At 34.8% G+C, this 16,647-nt stretch overlaps 2 protein-coding genes across 3 annotated transcripts; both read left to right on the top strand.

Moving 5' to 3' along the window:
• The first annotated feature begins 1,768 nt into the window (after positions 1 to 1,768).
• On the top strand, positions 1,769 to 16,647 carry LOC138308319 (tubulin beta-4B chain-like). 2 transcript variants are annotated; one of them, XM_069249314.1, is made up of 4 exons: positions 1,769 to 1,903; positions 14,108 to 14,216; positions 14,410 to 14,765; positions 15,132 to 16,647. In XM_069249314.1, exons 1-4 carry the CDS (start codon positions 1,847 to 1,849, stop codon positions 15,951 to 15,953), a joined length of 1,344 nt encoding a protein of 447 aa, XP_069105415.1. In that variant the 5' UTR covers positions 1,769 to 1,846; the 3' UTR covers positions 15,954 to 16,647. The 2 variants fall into 2 exon arrangements, with proteins under 2 accessions (XP_069105415.1, XP_069105414.1); XM_069249313.1 differs by lacking the exon at positions 1,769 to 1,903 and adding an exon at positions 12,372 to 12,530.
• On the top strand, positions 5,876 to 8,067 carry LOC138308320 (tubulin beta chain-like). Its single transcript, XM_069249315.1, has 3 exons — positions 5,876 to 6,006; positions 6,296 to 6,651; positions 6,907 to 8,067. Exons 2-3 carry the CDS (start codon positions 6,346 to 6,348, stop codon positions 7,726 to 7,728), a joined length of 1,128 nt encoding a protein of 375 aa, XP_069105416.1. The 5' UTR covers positions 5,876 to 6,006; positions 6,296 to 6,345; the 3' UTR covers positions 7,729 to 8,067.

Raw genomic sequence — 16,647 nt, 5'->3', positions numbered from 1 at the left:
TCCTAATGGACTGTCATGTGTAATGGAAGTAGTCCAGTTAGAAGTTGTCAGGCAATTTCGAGCATCTCCTATAATATTCATACCTATGAGACATAAGTTATTGACTGGGTCTATTAAAGATACAAGAGTTCTACCAACATTGCCATTCTAAGTAGACAGAATATTGATTCATCATGATCATGCTTGTTAATATCAGAAAAACGTTACGTGTCAGTTGAGTTAGGGTTTAAAGTTTTAATACCCCAAAACGAATGTCATCCTCTCAAATAGGATACTTACCTGGCGGATGAACGCCATACTTTCACTGATAAAAGTATCTCACTATTTCCAAATATGTATGAAAAGTTACTCTACTATATAGCAGTATCAAAGTCAAATATTGGCGATTCTTAATGTAACATATAATAGTATCAATATTTATCTGCTCGAAATTTTCTTAATCACGGAAAAAAGATAGCAAATGCTCTTTTGAAAAAACAGTTTCATTCAATTGGAGTCAATGTTAGTTGGCATTGAGTATAAATCTATGACGACATACTATTGTTTATATATATATAACTAAAATACAAAGGAAAGGTATAATCAATCAAAATCTCTTACCTCATGATAATCGCCTATAAAAATAATTTCATTCATGCGGAATAATTCATAATCATTAAATGACCTGGAAAACTTTGTATATAAATCTAATTCCCAAGAGCATTAACATAGTTTATCCAGTATAGTAGTTTTTTGTTTACATCTTTCACGTAGAAAGTTGAATCCAGTATAATCGATTGTTTGCTACAGCTTTCACCTGGATTATATCAATATCTATAATGCTGATAGGTTTGATAATATTGTATACATGTATATTGCATTATTTTGAGACTGCCTCACAAGTTGATTTGAACTTATGCGCGACCCGATGAAGTGATATTTTCTTAAATAAAATCCCAGCAACTGTTATAACTACTTAAAACGGTTATACAGATAAAAATAGTAACTCATCATGTGTTGCTGCTATGTTAATGCCCATTTCTGTTTATTGCAAGTATATATTACCATAATTACAAGCACTCTACAATGTTATTGGACGCTGTTTTGCAATATCATTTTGGCTGAATTTCTAATGCATGCAGTGAAATTCAGAAAAACCTTATACCTATCAAACATTTTGTTAATACAAATTTTATCAAAAGATCTTTAGAAGATTTCACCATAGATGTTATCAATCTACAATTGTATAGAGTCTACGGGAATCTTGTTGACATAAAGACGTGTTGATAAATTACAACACTTATACTTATTCATTCTAAACAGGCTTTCGATTAAAATGGTATTTATACTTTATCGATCAACCATTTAATTACTATTCATCATCAAATTATCTATTCACCCGAGAAGCACTCTACCGTGAAATATACTAGGGCTGCATTTACGCTGGTGCAGGCATGCATAGAGAAGTTCAAAAACACTAATATGTTTCCACGGTTGACGGAATCTCTAGGTGTACCAGGTTCATGTTTGGTCGACAAGTTTATTGATACGCCATGGAAACTGACTGTAACTACCAACAAACACAATAGATTAATTTCACTTTCTATAATGTTTTATTTTGAAATTTCAATTAATTTTAAAGAAATTAGTGCAGACATGCATCGAGTTTGTCTTATGGCGGTTACAATCTCTCATAAAACTGAAAGCAATTAGAAGAAATAGTCCATCTTTTGTATGGTCCAATCAGAAGCTTCGGCGGAAGGATGCTCATCATCCATGAAGGTGCGATGATATAAAAAGTTTGAATGTAAAAAGAAGGTCACAGAGCATTAAAGAATTACAAGGACCGGCTGGAATATTAACCAAGATGAGGGAAATCGTACATCTACAGGCTGGGCAGTGTGGTAACCAGATCGGTGCCAAGGTAACACAACACTTACACTCTCATTTAAACCAGCACTTCTTCGGTACTCATCACAATATTGAATATCAGTCTATGAAAAAAGAACATTTGAAAATATCGGTTATTTAGTGCGGTGATTTTGAAAATAACCGATTTTATTCAAATAATCTCTCCGTTATCGTATTTCATCAAAAGCTGCAGTTAAATTAGTCACAATATATATAGGTATATAACGATGTGGGGATAAGGTATATAAAAGTCTAATTTATATTAATTTGATCATAAGGTCCTGATAAAATACTACGAAGGGAAATAAAGTTCCAAACTTAAGATTTTTCTCTTTGTGAATCATCCTGACATTTCCTTGTAATGTACTGTATTTGAGACAAAACATTAACTGAGATGTAAAGCAGTCAAAACGACCTCCGTTGTCATAGCAACAAGACAACGAAAACCTTTTAAAAGCATCTTCCATTTAGATGAAAAAGAAATTCGTTATAACAAGCTTAATGTTTCAAAAAGGTTCATTAGTTTCTCCTATAATAGCACACATTTAAGTTATATACATTTCGTGATATTTTCGAACATTTTGAAATCATATTTTTTTTTTAAATTTTATTTTCTTATTTTTTTGTTTTGTAATTTGCCAGTTTCATAGATAATTTAATAAATAGTGTTCTATATTGAAATAAACAATCTGTATTCCTGAACTGACGGTTCTAACTGGTCATATTCTTTATCCACCGGACAGGCGCGAAAACATGAAACAGCAAGTCATAAAGACACATCCGGCATTGATAGGAATTTATGGTCTATAACGTGTCCGACCACAAGTGACTTTATCAGAGGAATGGGTAGTACGGTATGACCTACACACACGACGGTCTCACCCTACATTCTGTATTGGGTATTGATTGAATTGATGTCATTCCCGATAGGTAGCCTAGGCGCTTGGGAAGATTCTGTGTCAGTGAGCACTCTCACCCGGGCGGCCATCTTTATTTCAAACAGGTTCAAATGTTTTATAAAATCAGGCAGAATTATGTTTTAATATTTACTCTTTGAATGAAAGAAATTTTCAGTCTATTTTGCTGTAATTTGCGAAAAGGTATTAAAATGACATTCAGATTTCATATTTCTTAAAAAGAGACATTTTTATTGCCTGTAATTAGCACTAATGTCCCTGTCCCCTTTTATTCCTTGTTCGATAGAAAGGTAATTGCAGAAAAGAGTTATCTTTAATGTTCATAATAATCCAATCAAAATAAAGTAACAGCTTAGGGCCATTAATAACCTTGCTTCTGTATTTTCGTAAATTGGTCCTTGAAGAACATATTATGAATCTCATAAGGTCCAAAATTGACATATTGGCATTATCTTTGGCTCTTACATCCTCGATCTCATTTCCAAAATACATTTTTGCTTTGGTTGGTGAATCATTTTGTTCAGTTTAACCATATTTTGCAAATATTATTTTAACAAAAGATGTTATGTTAGAGTTACTAAGTAAACAATGATTGTAACACAGTATAGACCTACCGTGATTTGATATTTTTTTCAAAATTGTTCTTTATCAGTTCGATCAGGAGAATGGGCAACCTTCCCTTTAATTTCGTGTGTGGAGTGACTATTTATGAGCACATTTGGTGACACGAATATGAAGTATTTATAAGGACCCACTGTCAAAATCTAAACAAGCAGGCACGAATTACTATTGATCCTGTTTGCTATTAAGGTTGTATACCACACTTCATAATGTATTCTGGAGAGCTATGTTGATACACCTGGTATATACAGATAAATACAGACCTGAAGAATATGAAAAATAATTTTAATGTACAATCACTATACTAAAAGTTCAATTATACAATATATATTTCAGATTTTATCACGCACAAAATATGTTACTTTGTATTGTTTGACAAAAAAGAATGCAGATGTTTAAAAAGAATGCATACAAGATCATAACAAAATTTTTCATAGTTCCCATGGCCTATATCTAAAGTTGTAATTAAAAATTAGACTTTGCCGCAATGCCTTTCTGCTATCACATGAGTCTTCAATATTGTGTATACATAATGTATATTTCACGAACACCATAGGAAAATATATAACATCGATACCTTCATTAATTACCATTTCCATAGTTACCAGGGTATACAAGCGATATTGTCAGGCTAATTTTAAAATGTTAAATTTTAATGTAAAACACTTTTATTGTTACTAATAAAGGTAAATAATAAATGTTGTATAACATTGTTATGTATAAACATTTCCACAAATACATCCGAAGGAACCTGTTGTTTCTATTGTTTATGATTTTACTTCCTTGGTTATCAAGCTATGATGCTGATGTTAATTTGTTGCTATGGGTGTCAATAGTTCGATCATAAGAAGCAGCATAAGCTTTTACATTTAATTCTACCTAATTAGTAGCAACATTTAACATAAGAAGCAAATAAGAAATTATTTTGAATTCAACCTAAAATTTATTAGCAAAGGACTCATTCCAACACATGTTTAAAATTTCATCAATGGTATATAACTATATGTCTTACTAACGATACCGGATATTTACCGCCATATATAGTACAGGACAATTCAGGTTTGTTAAGAGAAACAGACTTTAGATATGAAATTAATACCTTTACCTACATGTTAGATATGTCTATGTGTTTGTTGTGGGATGTTATTAAGGTTGCTAGGCTGGGGATCAGTTCGATATTCATACGCCGGGATGTTTAAATCCCTAACGTATTTCTGAACAACAGGTGACTAAGCTTAGGGCCAAGTCAGGTTAGAATTCAGACTTGTGTACGTACGCTATAACATCCCACACTCAATACAAATTTAAACTAATGGGTCCCTCTGAGTTAAATCCAAAACGAAAATATAGTCGTGGCTAATGTGAATTCTAGCATTCCGAATTACATTTTTATTGGCATATGTCCATCGATGTTAGTAATCGATGTAAATAGATGTTTGACGAATAGAAGCTAAGTATGTGTGGCGATACAAAGTTCACAACAAGCTTGTTCAACGGGAACGAAAGTGTTAGATCTCTACATCAGAATTCTACAGGTATAAATATTTATTATACGATAGATCAATATCAACGTAGAAAATAATATTGAATCAAATATATAACTGTACAAATTTACACATTTATATTTTTCTGTGAATTAGAGAGTTACACAACTAACACTATATGGGACTGGTATGTTTTGCATAGTGTTGAATTGAATTCATTGAAAACACTGTACATTGTGTTATGAAGTAAAACGAATATCGTATTCAACTACACCAATTTTAATGATGTAAAATATTTTCTAACAAAGAAGAAAAAGAAATAATACTAATAATAAAAAGCTATTTCAGGTAACTAACATTTATTAGATAAAGAGATTTTCTAATGAGATACAATTTGTACGTAAGGTAGACATTCTTAAGACTAGAACATAGAGATAAGTTTCAGTAGAGAACTTGATCTCTAGATTTGTAAACAATAGGGAACACAATCTATTATTTTTCATTACATTCAAACGATAGTACGAATTATGAAATATATTACCCTCGAAAAGTATATATTCCCTCCTCACGTCATTTTAAAGTGAATTGCTTATCCGTAGTTCTAAGGTAGTTTGAGATTAAACTCAACTAGGATAAATGTGTATACTTTTCAAATCATTAAACTACTCAAACCAACAAATTATGAAAGATTTCTGTGTTATTGTATGTGTTTTATATTTTGTTTGATATATTTCAAGTTTTGATTCATTTCACATCTTTAATGAGTCATTAAAGGGCCGTTTATTCAATGTTGGTATCGACATACCATTAGTCTGAGACGGTTTTTTTATAACTTGTTGAAGAGTACAGTTAAAGGTTTTAAACGTATTAAACTTTTTCTATAGTCATATGTGTAATAAAGGTTCGTGTACAATATTTTGAGTTTATTGTTGAAAGTTCCATACTTGCAAGAGTTTACGAATGACTTTTTAATCTGTTTTGCAGTTCTGGGAAAGTTATTTCCGATGAACACGGAATTGACCCCACCGGTACATACCATGGAGATTCCGACCTTCAGTTGGAGAGAATCAATGTGTACTTCAATGAAGCCACAGGTAGGCTTATCATTTATCGCCATAGAAATGAAGCATATGTTGCTTTTTAGACGTGTTGAAATCGTTAAAATTGATTGTGGATCCATCATTGTTCTTTATGGATTGCATTGTATCAACATTTATATTATTGTTGTGGTCTTACTGACAAGCAAAAAAATGATTGTTGTTTATTTAGACTCATGCTTAAATTTTTGATCCCATTTCATGTATTTTTAATTTTTATATATTTCTTTTTTTAATTTTCAATAAATTTGCTTAATCATAATTCCTTTTTTATCAATTGTGATAGGAGGCAAATACGTTCCCCGAGCTGTTTTGGTGGATCTGGAGCCCGGAACTATGGACTCTGTCAGATCTGGTCCTTTTGGACAAATCTTCAGACCAGACAACTTTGTGTTCGGACAGAGTGGTGCTGGAAACAACTGGGCTAAGGGACATTACACAGAAGGTGCTGAACTCGTAGACTCCGTTCTTGATGTTGTGAGGAAAGAAGCGGAAAGCTGTGACTGTCTTCAGGGATTCCAGCTTACCCATTCTCTTGGTGGTGGTACCGGCTCCGGCATGGGAACTCTCCTCATCTCCAAAATCCGTGAAGAATACCCAGACAGGATCATGAACACATTCTCCGTTGTACCATCACCCAAGGTAATTTTACTGTCACCATCGCCTAATCGAAATTACAACAGTCAGTTGAGCTGGCGGAACATATTGTTAGAATATTCCCTTATGTTTAATACTTCTAAAAGGTTTATTTAAATCTTTTGAAAACGTTTTTCATAGAAGTTTTCTTTTTACATATTTTGTAGGAACAAGCTATGAAATATTTATGTGATAACATTTTATGTTTTATAAATTGTAAAGATGTGTTAAAATTCGTCTTATTCATCTTTCTTATATCAGGTATCAGACACCGTGGTAGAACCATACAACGCCACCCTCTCCGTCCACCAACTTGTTGAGAACACAGATGAAACCTACTGTATCGACAACGAGGCTCTCTACGACATCTGCTTCCGTACCCTCAAACTAACCACACCCACATACGGTGACTTGAACCATCTCGTCTCCGCCACCATGTCCGGTGTCACCACCTGTCTCCGATTCCCCGGTCAACTGAACGCCGATCTCCGTAAATTGGCTGTCAACATGGTTCCCTTCCCCCGTCTCCACTTCTTCATGCCTGGTTTCGCTCCTCTTACATCTCGTGGTAGCCAGCAGTACAGGGCTCTTACTGTCCCAGAGTTGACCCAACAGATGTTCGATGCTAAGAACATGATGGCTGCCTGTGATCCTCGTCACGGACGCTATCTGACCGTCGCCGCCATGTTCCGTGGACGTATGTCCATGAAGGAGGTTGATGAGCAGATGTTGAACGTCCAGAATAAGAACAGCAGTTACTTCGTTGAATGGATCCCCAACAACGTCAAGACCGCCGTCTGTGATATCCCACCACGTGGTCTCAAGATGTCTGGTACCTTCATTGGTAACAGCACTGCCATCCAAGAACTCTTCAAGCGTATCTCCGAGCAGTTCACCGCTATGTTCCGTCGTAAGGCTTTCTTGCATTGGTACACTGGAGAGGGTATGGACGAGATGGAGTTCACTGAGGCCGAATCCAACATGAACGACTTGGTGTCTGAGTACCAGCAGTACCAGGATGCCACAGCAGAGGAGGAGGGAGAGTTTGACGAGGAGGAAGAGGACGGACAAGCAGAAATTTAAATCAATTTGGCTTGCACCACCACCATCGATAGTGTGAAGCAAATGAAATATATAAATTGTAGATTCCAAAATTAAGGAAGACGTTTTAATTATATTTATCCAGAAATTTCAATCCGGCATTTAAGCAGTTAAGCTGAAATGGCATAACGCTGTCCATGCAAAATCTATTTTCAGTTTCCAAAGAAAAGTTTGAAGAAAATAAGCGAAAATTTAGTTCATGCCAATCAAAATATATGTTCAATCTTTTATACTAAAACTGTGATAAAAACCTATTTGTTTTTTAAAGAAATGTTACATTTTATCAAAAGTCGTTGAAATAAAGAATTTGGAAGAAAACAATGCTTTCCTTTTGTTTTGAACTCGTAGATTAGTTTTTTCCTACTCATGTGACGCTTTGTTTTTTTCTCTTTGTTGTCTGATGCCTATTTTGCTCTAGCTCAAGAATCATCAGACAATCTTATACTTAAGTTATGGCTAAGCCAATCAAATAGGAAGTATCTTTTAGTTAAGTCATTGGCTCCATATAAACCTTTTTAGACTAAAAAGCGATATTCATTTTTTCATAATAAATAAGTATCTGCGCTTGCAAGTAGGTATCGATTGGTACGTCATTATTTTAAGTATACATCTCACGTCGTTTTCTCTTAAACAATGACGTTGTGCTCGCAAAATTATGACGTCACAATAAATGTCTAAACGTAAGTTCAAATAGATATATGTATATAATTGTTTCCACGGTATGGACACTCTTTGGATGATATGGAGGTAGTTGGGATTATTTTGTAAACATATATTTACGATACTTATTCACGTATAATGATGGCACGGATAGTGTGTTCATATATATTGAAGGGGAGCGTAGTATACCTTTAAAATTATATAAGTTGTTGTAGCTTGACAGTATGGAGATAAATACATATCTCACATTTCAAAAATTGCGTCTGTGTATCAGGGACAATATATCACTTTTTTTTCCAAGTTTAATATACCAAAGGACAAAAATGGTCTCCGATACATTAACCAAATTTGTGGATGGTAAAAATATGTATAATAAATCTGATGTTTATTTTTTTTAATTGTCTGGGATTAAATATTGAGTTTGATATTATATTGTGGCACATCAACATGCAGGTCTGTGTCAACCTTTTGATAAAGTCACACACTTTGTCGACAAAAATCCGTCCATTGACGGAGTATAAGTTAACGTATCTTGACATATTGACGGTGAGAATTCTTTCTCGATTTATGTTGACGTTATGCATATTTTGGCCTTGCAAATTAAAGCTGAGCATATATTGGTTATCTATGGTAAGGTTATGCATATGTTCGCCATGCATATTGACGTTTTGCAGATTTTATTTTGGCCATGTACATTGACGGTGTGCCTATTTTGGCCATTTATTTTGACGTTGTGCATATCTTGCCATGCCTATTGACGATGTGTATACTTTTTTGGCCATACAAATTGATGTTGTGTATATGTTGGCCCTAGACAATGACATTGTGTACTTTTGCCGTGCATATTGACATTATGCTCTTTGGCCATACACATTGACCTTTTGCATATTTAAGCAATAAACTGTTACCAGATTGGACATACAGTTGATATGAAGCCCATCCGGAAGGAAGATAAATAGAATGGCGCCCGTTACCAGATTGGACATACAGTTGATATGAAGCCCATCCGGAAGGAAGGTAAATAGAATAAGGGCGCCATTCTATTTATCTTCCTTCCGGATGGGCTTCATATCAACTGTATGTCCAATCTGGTAACAGTTTATTACTTATATTTCCATTACGATCATTCAAATTCAAAACTATACATGTATATCTTTTGAATTTCCCGCTTGCGCTAGTGTTGACGTCACCAAGTTCAATAAACGGAACAGCCATAGCATCAGCTTCTGAATATAGTTCAACACAAAACGGTTTGAAACAAGCGAACAAATGAAATTTAAGCGATAGTATTCTTTAATACATGCTATTTTGTCAACACGATAATACCGTTAGATTTCATAGACCGCACAACTGTAAAACCACTTTTAAAAATATTTGACCGTTATGTATAGGCGTAAGTATACAGTGTATACATTGTCAGTGACGCGGCGGAAACGTCAAATATTCATACGCTTGACCAGATTGGAGTTCATAGCCAGATATTGCCCATCTGGTTTAACATAGATTAAACGGGAAACTGAATGTTGAATGGAAATATATGAGCATGAACATTGACGTTGTGCATATTTTGGCCATGGACATTGACCTTTTGTATATATGACCATGAACATTGGCTTTGTACATATTTTGGCCATGCACATTGACCTTTTGCATATATGACCATGAACATTGATGTTGTGCATATATGACCATGGACATTGGCTTTGTACATATTTTGGCCATGCACATTGACCTTTTGCATATATGACCATGAACATTGATGTTGTGCATATATTGGCCATGCGCATTGACTCTGTGCATATATGACCATGCGCATTGACCATGCGCATTGACTCTGAGGTTTCTCTATCCTTGCATAATTACGATGTGGATATTTTGTTCATGCATATTGACTGTATAGATGACTACGGATATTGGGGTTGTGGAGGATATGCTGCCTATGTGTATTGACGTACGGTTGGAACAGTCCCGGAACAGACTAAATAATGTACCAGCCAATTCAGACTTAGCAGAAAATTGTGTTTACTTCCATAGCGCAAAAAAATAGTTCTACAATGACATCATCTTTTCATCCGGAGTCCATGAGATATTACAGATATCTAAATGTTAAAATTATATATTAATCATATAATTATGTAAATTAACAAAATATGAAATTAGGACATAAAGTGTGTATTTGCTGATCGGACCAGTGCTCAATCACCGTTAATGTATTAGTACGCATCCAAATAACATACACGGAAATATGAACGTCATATTTCGTTGGTAACGTTATATAGCAAACACTCACCGGATATTTAAATATATATAAATTTGAAACACTTCAAGGAAAGTACATATTTCCTCTTTTGTTTAATACAAATTGATATCGTTAGAGACCAGATACTTTGCTGGCTTGCTACGGTAGGATAGCCCTCAGCATTGTTATAAAGCTTTCATTAGGGAGGTATGGAGTATGGGGATGTTAAAGATATAATCAATCAGAATTTCTAGCCTCTTAATCCTCGTCTGAATAGAAGTCTTTAAATAATTTCATCTATCTGTTGAACAACAAGTCACAATAAAAGGAACATCTGGAAAACATGTTTAAATTTTAATATATTATAAAACGTATTTTCCAAAAGATATCCAACATGGTATAGCATAATCAATATTCAAGAGGTTACTATTATTGCCATTATATCCACAAGTGGAACATATGATAACAATCGCATTGCAGATTAGGAGAAACAAATGACCAATCACATCCACAAAGATTATTACTTTTAGTTTCCAAGGGTTACTATCACTGTCGTGATATCCACTGATAGAATATCACCTAACAAAACTGATGGCAGTTCAGGCGGAAAATTGACCAATCACAGACAAACGGATACTTCCTACACAATGTACCGTTATTCGCTGTACATCAAAGGGCCAATAGTTCCAATTGCTGTTGCGTATAGAGCCATCAGTTTTGCTATGACATAGTCCAGAGGTGGATATAACGGCAGTGATAATAATCCCTGGTATATGGAGGATGCTAGTACAGTGGATGCTTTTATATTAAAATTTTCATGTAAATTATCTCAATGTTTGCACTGTTCATTAGATTGCATTGTTTGGTGATTATCTCAAGCTTTCACATGAACTTATACATTTTTGGTTAAGGCCTGTTTGAATCTATTGATATTTGCCTGAAGTCAAATCCCAGGTACCGTTATCTACTAATATATTCTTGATTTTAGAATTCATGAATTTCAACAGTTCAATGTATATATTCCATGCTGTGAACAATGCTATGGAATGTTTCTTTGTAATCGTATTTTATCATTTAAAATTAAAAACATACAATGAAACTTTTGAAAAATTACAACTCGTCAAAATATTATGTTTAAATTTTCATAGAAAAACATTACCTACATCGTGAAGGCTATCAATATACAGTACCACTGTAAAGGTCTTAAGACGTCTTGTTGACATCAATTAACCACCTAAACTTATTCTAAACAGGTTTTCGCTTGAAAAGCTATTTATACTTTATCGATAAGCTAGTTTATTTTAATTCATCATCAAATTACGATTATTTTTGTTATGACGTAAATTATCAAATATTCATGCGAAACACACTGAGCCGTGAAATACACTAGGGCTGCCTGCATTAACTGTGGTGCAGACATGCATAGAGAAATTAAAAAAAAATTCCACGGTTGGCAGAATCTCTAGGTGTACCAGGTTCATGTTTGGTCGACAAGTTTATTGTTACGCCATGGAAACTGACTGTAACTACCAACAAATACAATAAACTAATTTCATTTTCATCTACAAACTTTGATTTAGGAATTTCAATTATTTCTAAAGAAATAAGCGTTTATTTGAATCGAGGTTGTGTTTTGAAGGTTGCAATCTCTCACAAAACTGAAAGTAATTTGAAGAAATAGTCCATATTTTGTATGAGCCAATCAGAAGCTTCGGCGGAAGGATCTTAACCATCCATGAAGAAACGATGATATATAAAGTTTGAATGTTTAATAAGTAGATCACAGAGCGTTATCTAATTACTAGTTCAGGCTGGATAATTAACCACGATGAGGGAAATTGTACATTTACAGGCTGGACAGTGTGGTAACCAGATCGGTGCCAAGGTAACACAACACTTACACTCTCATCTAAACCAGCACTTTTTCAACATTTTAATAATAAAATTATTAAGATTAAACGTAACGGGTTTGGTGTAGACATGTTAAAAATAAATGGAGGTTCATAACGAATCAAAAAAGCTTTTCGTCAAACGATATTCCTAGTGAGGTAAAGTTACTTAGTATGGTGGAATGAAAAGAATCTGTTAATAAGTTTTGTTGAGTGATTAATCAGTAATTATGTGTTAATAACGACAATTTATTGGAGATATCGACAAAATCATGTATCAAGAAGCAGTTAGCCGTCAGCACATCGATAGCTTTAAGATAAATAGTCGAGTAACTTTAGACATGGAAAATATATAATTTTGGCTAATATGAATTCTTGTTCTTCCTAATTAAGTTGTTATTGGCAACATATGTCCATTACTGATAGCAATCGATGTATACAGATGTTTTATGCATGAATTATCTTAGTATTGCACAATACGAGTTTCACTGCAAGCTCGTTCAACGGGAACCTCATTCAGAGCAGGGCTAAACTGTGCTTTCCAACAGATGCATATTAAATTTTAACGTTTATTTTGTATGAATGCAGCGTTGTAGCATGTTGCATAAAACTGTTATAAACTGACTTGAATATGTTAAAAGAGAAAGTTATTTTTAAGTTAAATGATATTCGCTTGATAAAGATAACATCTTGTGGGATATTGTTAGATACACTTTGTGTATATGGAAGAGTTGCCTACGGTGATAACGGTAAAGCTCAAACATTTGTATTGAGACATTAACATTTCTTCCGTTTCAAATGGCTTGTAGATTAATCCTTTATATCGACCATCGTATCTAAGGAAGAGGTCGGACATTTTTCATTTACTGCACCTATATGACTTGATTTTTATATATTTATATTAAGTATCTGTAAACAATGATAGGGACACTATCTCATTAACTTTTTATCGAAAAATTTGTTATATTTTACCGAAGACATAATTATATTCCTCGTTACTTTTATAAACATACCACGTTAAAAATTATATTTCCTCCTCACTTCATTTTGAAAGAATAAAATGCTCAATGAATTACTCTAACATACTGGTTATTATCTTTATCATATCATGTCGCATTTAAAAAATCGAATGATTCTTATGAGATAAAATTTGCATTCCATTCCATGCTTTCGTTTGAGCTATTTCTATTTCCAATTCGAAATTACTAACGCTTTCTTATATACCATACTATTTTAAAGATGCTCCATCGCCGACATAGCATAAATGATATTCATCATTTGAACAATAATTTATGTTTAATCGTATATATTTATGCCTAATTAACACAAAAAATAACATAACTAATTTATTTCGCCTTTTGTGCATGCGCAAACATTACTTCATTCTATATAAGATGTAGTACCACGGAATTTTTTCGGGATGCAATTAATTATTTTTCATAGTGAAAAAATACTATTTATCAGCGGTGGAGCATCTTTAAGTGACATCCTTATGAAAGAGAATACTACTTTTTAGTATTATTGAAAGTCCCAATACATGGTAATCAATGATTTTTTTTAATTTATTTTCCAGTTCTGGGAAGTAATTTCCGATGAACATGGAATTGACCCCACCGGTATATACCACGGAGATTCCGACCTTCAGCTGGAGAGAATCAACGTGTACTACAATGAAGCCACAGGTACTAAGTAATTTCCATCTAGGCCTTGGAGTAATTCATTATTTAATGCTGTCATTTCATTTTACATTTTTAATAATACCAACATAAATCCAAGGAATGTACTAAGTTGCATATCAACTTAGAACAGTACATGTGGTGAAACAACCATAAAATTTGCTGAATTATAAATAATCTTTGTACTCAATTTTGATAGGAGGCAAATATGTTCCGCGAGCCGTCTTGGTGGATCTGGAGCCCGGAACCATGGACTCCGTCAGATCTGGTCCTTTCGGACAAATCTTCAGACCAGACAACTTTGTGTTCGGACAGAGTGGTGCTGGAAACAACTGGGCTAAGGGACATTACACAGAAGGTGCTGAACTCGTAGACTCCGTTCTTGATGTTGTGAGGAAAGAAGCAGAAAGCTGTGACTGTCTCCAGGGATTCCAGCTGACACATTCTCTTGGTGGTGGTACTGGATCTGGAATGGGAACTCTCCTCATCTCCAAAATCCGTGAAGAATACCCAGACAGGATCATGAACACATTTTCCGTAGTACCATCACCAAAGGTAATATTATTTTAACTTAAATGTTGCAAGTTGCACTCGGCATGATAAGGAGCTACTGCAGAAATTTTCGCATATAAAATATTGCCTAAGTCATAAAGTCCATGACATAAGAACTTCTATTTGTATCTCTTCTAGACATTAGAAAGTGACCCAGAGGTAATTTAAACAACAACATATAATTATAACTGCAACAGTCGGTTTAGAAGGCGGAATATATCATAAGATATTTTCTTTCTATTGTATACTTTATGCTTAAGTATATTATAATCAAACGTGATCCATGGACGACTTTCTGATAGATGTTTTGTTGGCGTTTGTGATAAACCTTAATATTTCATTGATGTAACGATTTATTTCTAATGACAGGTATCAGACACAGTTGTTGAACCATACAACGCCACCCTCTCCGTCCACCAACTTGTTGAGAACACAGACGAAACCTACTGTATCGACAACGAGGCTCTCTACGACATCTGCTTCCGTACTCTCAAACTGACCACACCCACATACGGTGACTTGAACCATCTCGTCTCCGCCACCATGTCCGGAGTCACCACCTGTCTCCGATTTCCCGGGCAACTGAACGCTGATCTCCGTAAATTGGCTGTCAACATGGTTCCCTTCCCCCGTCTCCACTTCTTCATGCCTGGTTTCGCTCCTCTTACATCTCGTGGTAGCCAGCAGTACAGGGCTCTTACTGTCCCAGAGCTGACCCAACAGATGTTTGATGCCAAGAATATGATGGCTGCCTGTGATCCTCGTCACGGACGCTATCTGACCGTCGCCGCCATGTTCCGTGGACGTATGTCCATGAAGGAGGTCGATGAACAGATGTTGAACGTCCAGAACAAGAACAGCAGCTACTTCGTTGAATGGATCCCCAACAATGTCAAGACCGCCGTCTGTGATATCCCACCACGTGGTCTCAAGATGTCTGGTACCTTCGTTGGTAACAGCACCGCGATCCAGGAGCTATTCAAACGTATCTCCGAGCAGTTCACCGCTATGTTCCGTCGTAAGGCTTTTTTGCATTGGTACACTGGAGAGGGTATGGACGAGATGGAGTTCACTGAGGCCGAATCCAACATGAACGACTTGGTGTCTGAGTACCAACAGTACCAGGATGCCACAGCAGAGGAGGAGGGAGAGTTTGACGAGGAGGAAGAGGACGAACAAGCAGATATTTAAATCAATTTGGCTTGCACCACCACCATCGATAGTGTGAAGCAAATGAAACATATTAACTGTAGATTACAAAATTAAGGAAGACGTTTTAATTATATTCATCCAGAAATTTCAATCCGGCATGAGGAAGAGGGCGAGTTCGACGAGGAAGAGGATGAACAAGTAGAAATGTAAATGTATTTTTGCCACAGCTGAGGAGGAAGGCGGATATGAGGATGTTTGTGAGGAAGAGGAGATTGATAAAGTGACATTAACAATACAATACAAATATGTAAGATGCAGAACATCAAATATATATTGATACAATTCAAGTCCTCCATCGATGATTTATGATATTTGGACAAAACCAAATCAGAATTAAGATCAAAATTGACATATAAAGACGTTTGGGATTTGGTATAATTAGACACGAAATACAATCCAACGTTGAATAAAAAGGTAAAAGGAAAGATGAAATGGCTTTTTATTAAATTATATGTAACACTTAACATACCGAAAACTATGATATTATTATATTAATTTATTGAAATACATTTGTTACATTTTATCAAAAGTCGTTGCAATAAATATTCTGCAATAAATGCAATCTTTTATATAGCCTTGGGTTTTAAGCTAGGAGATAAGTATTGCTCTTATCTATTGACGCTCTGGCCCCAGCTCCTTCAATATTCCAATAAAAGGGCCAACTTACCTATGC

This window comes from Argopecten irradians, chromosome 14 (genome assembly GCF_041381155.1).
Source record: "Argopecten irradians isolate NY chromosome 14, Ai_NY, whole genome shotgun sequence".
Lineage (NCBI taxonomy): Eukaryota > Metazoa > Mollusca > Bivalvia > Pectinida > Pectinidae > Argopecten > Argopecten irradians.
This window is presented reverse-complemented; position numbering and strand designations above follow the sequence as displayed.

Coding starts and splice junctions, on each gene's coding strand:
- LOC138308319 (XM_069249314.1), top strand. CDS start 1,847: ATGAGGGAAATCGTACATCTACAGGCTGGGCAGTGTGGTAACCAGATC. Junction 1,904..14,107: donor GTAACCAGATCGGTGCCAAG/GTAACACAACAC, acceptor TTTATTTTCCAG/TTCTGGGAAGTAATTTCCGA. Junction 14,217..14,409: donor GTACTACAATGAAGCCACAG/GTACTAAGTAAT, acceptor CAATTTTGATAG/GAGGCAAATATGTTCCGCGA.
- LOC138308320 (XM_069249315.1), top strand. CDS start 6,346: ATGGACTCTGTCAGATCTGGTCCTTTTGGACAAATCTTCAGACCAGAC. Junction 6,652..6,906: donor CCGTTGTACCATCACCCAAG/GTAATTTTACTG, acceptor TTCTTATATCAG/GTATCAGACACCGTGGTAGA.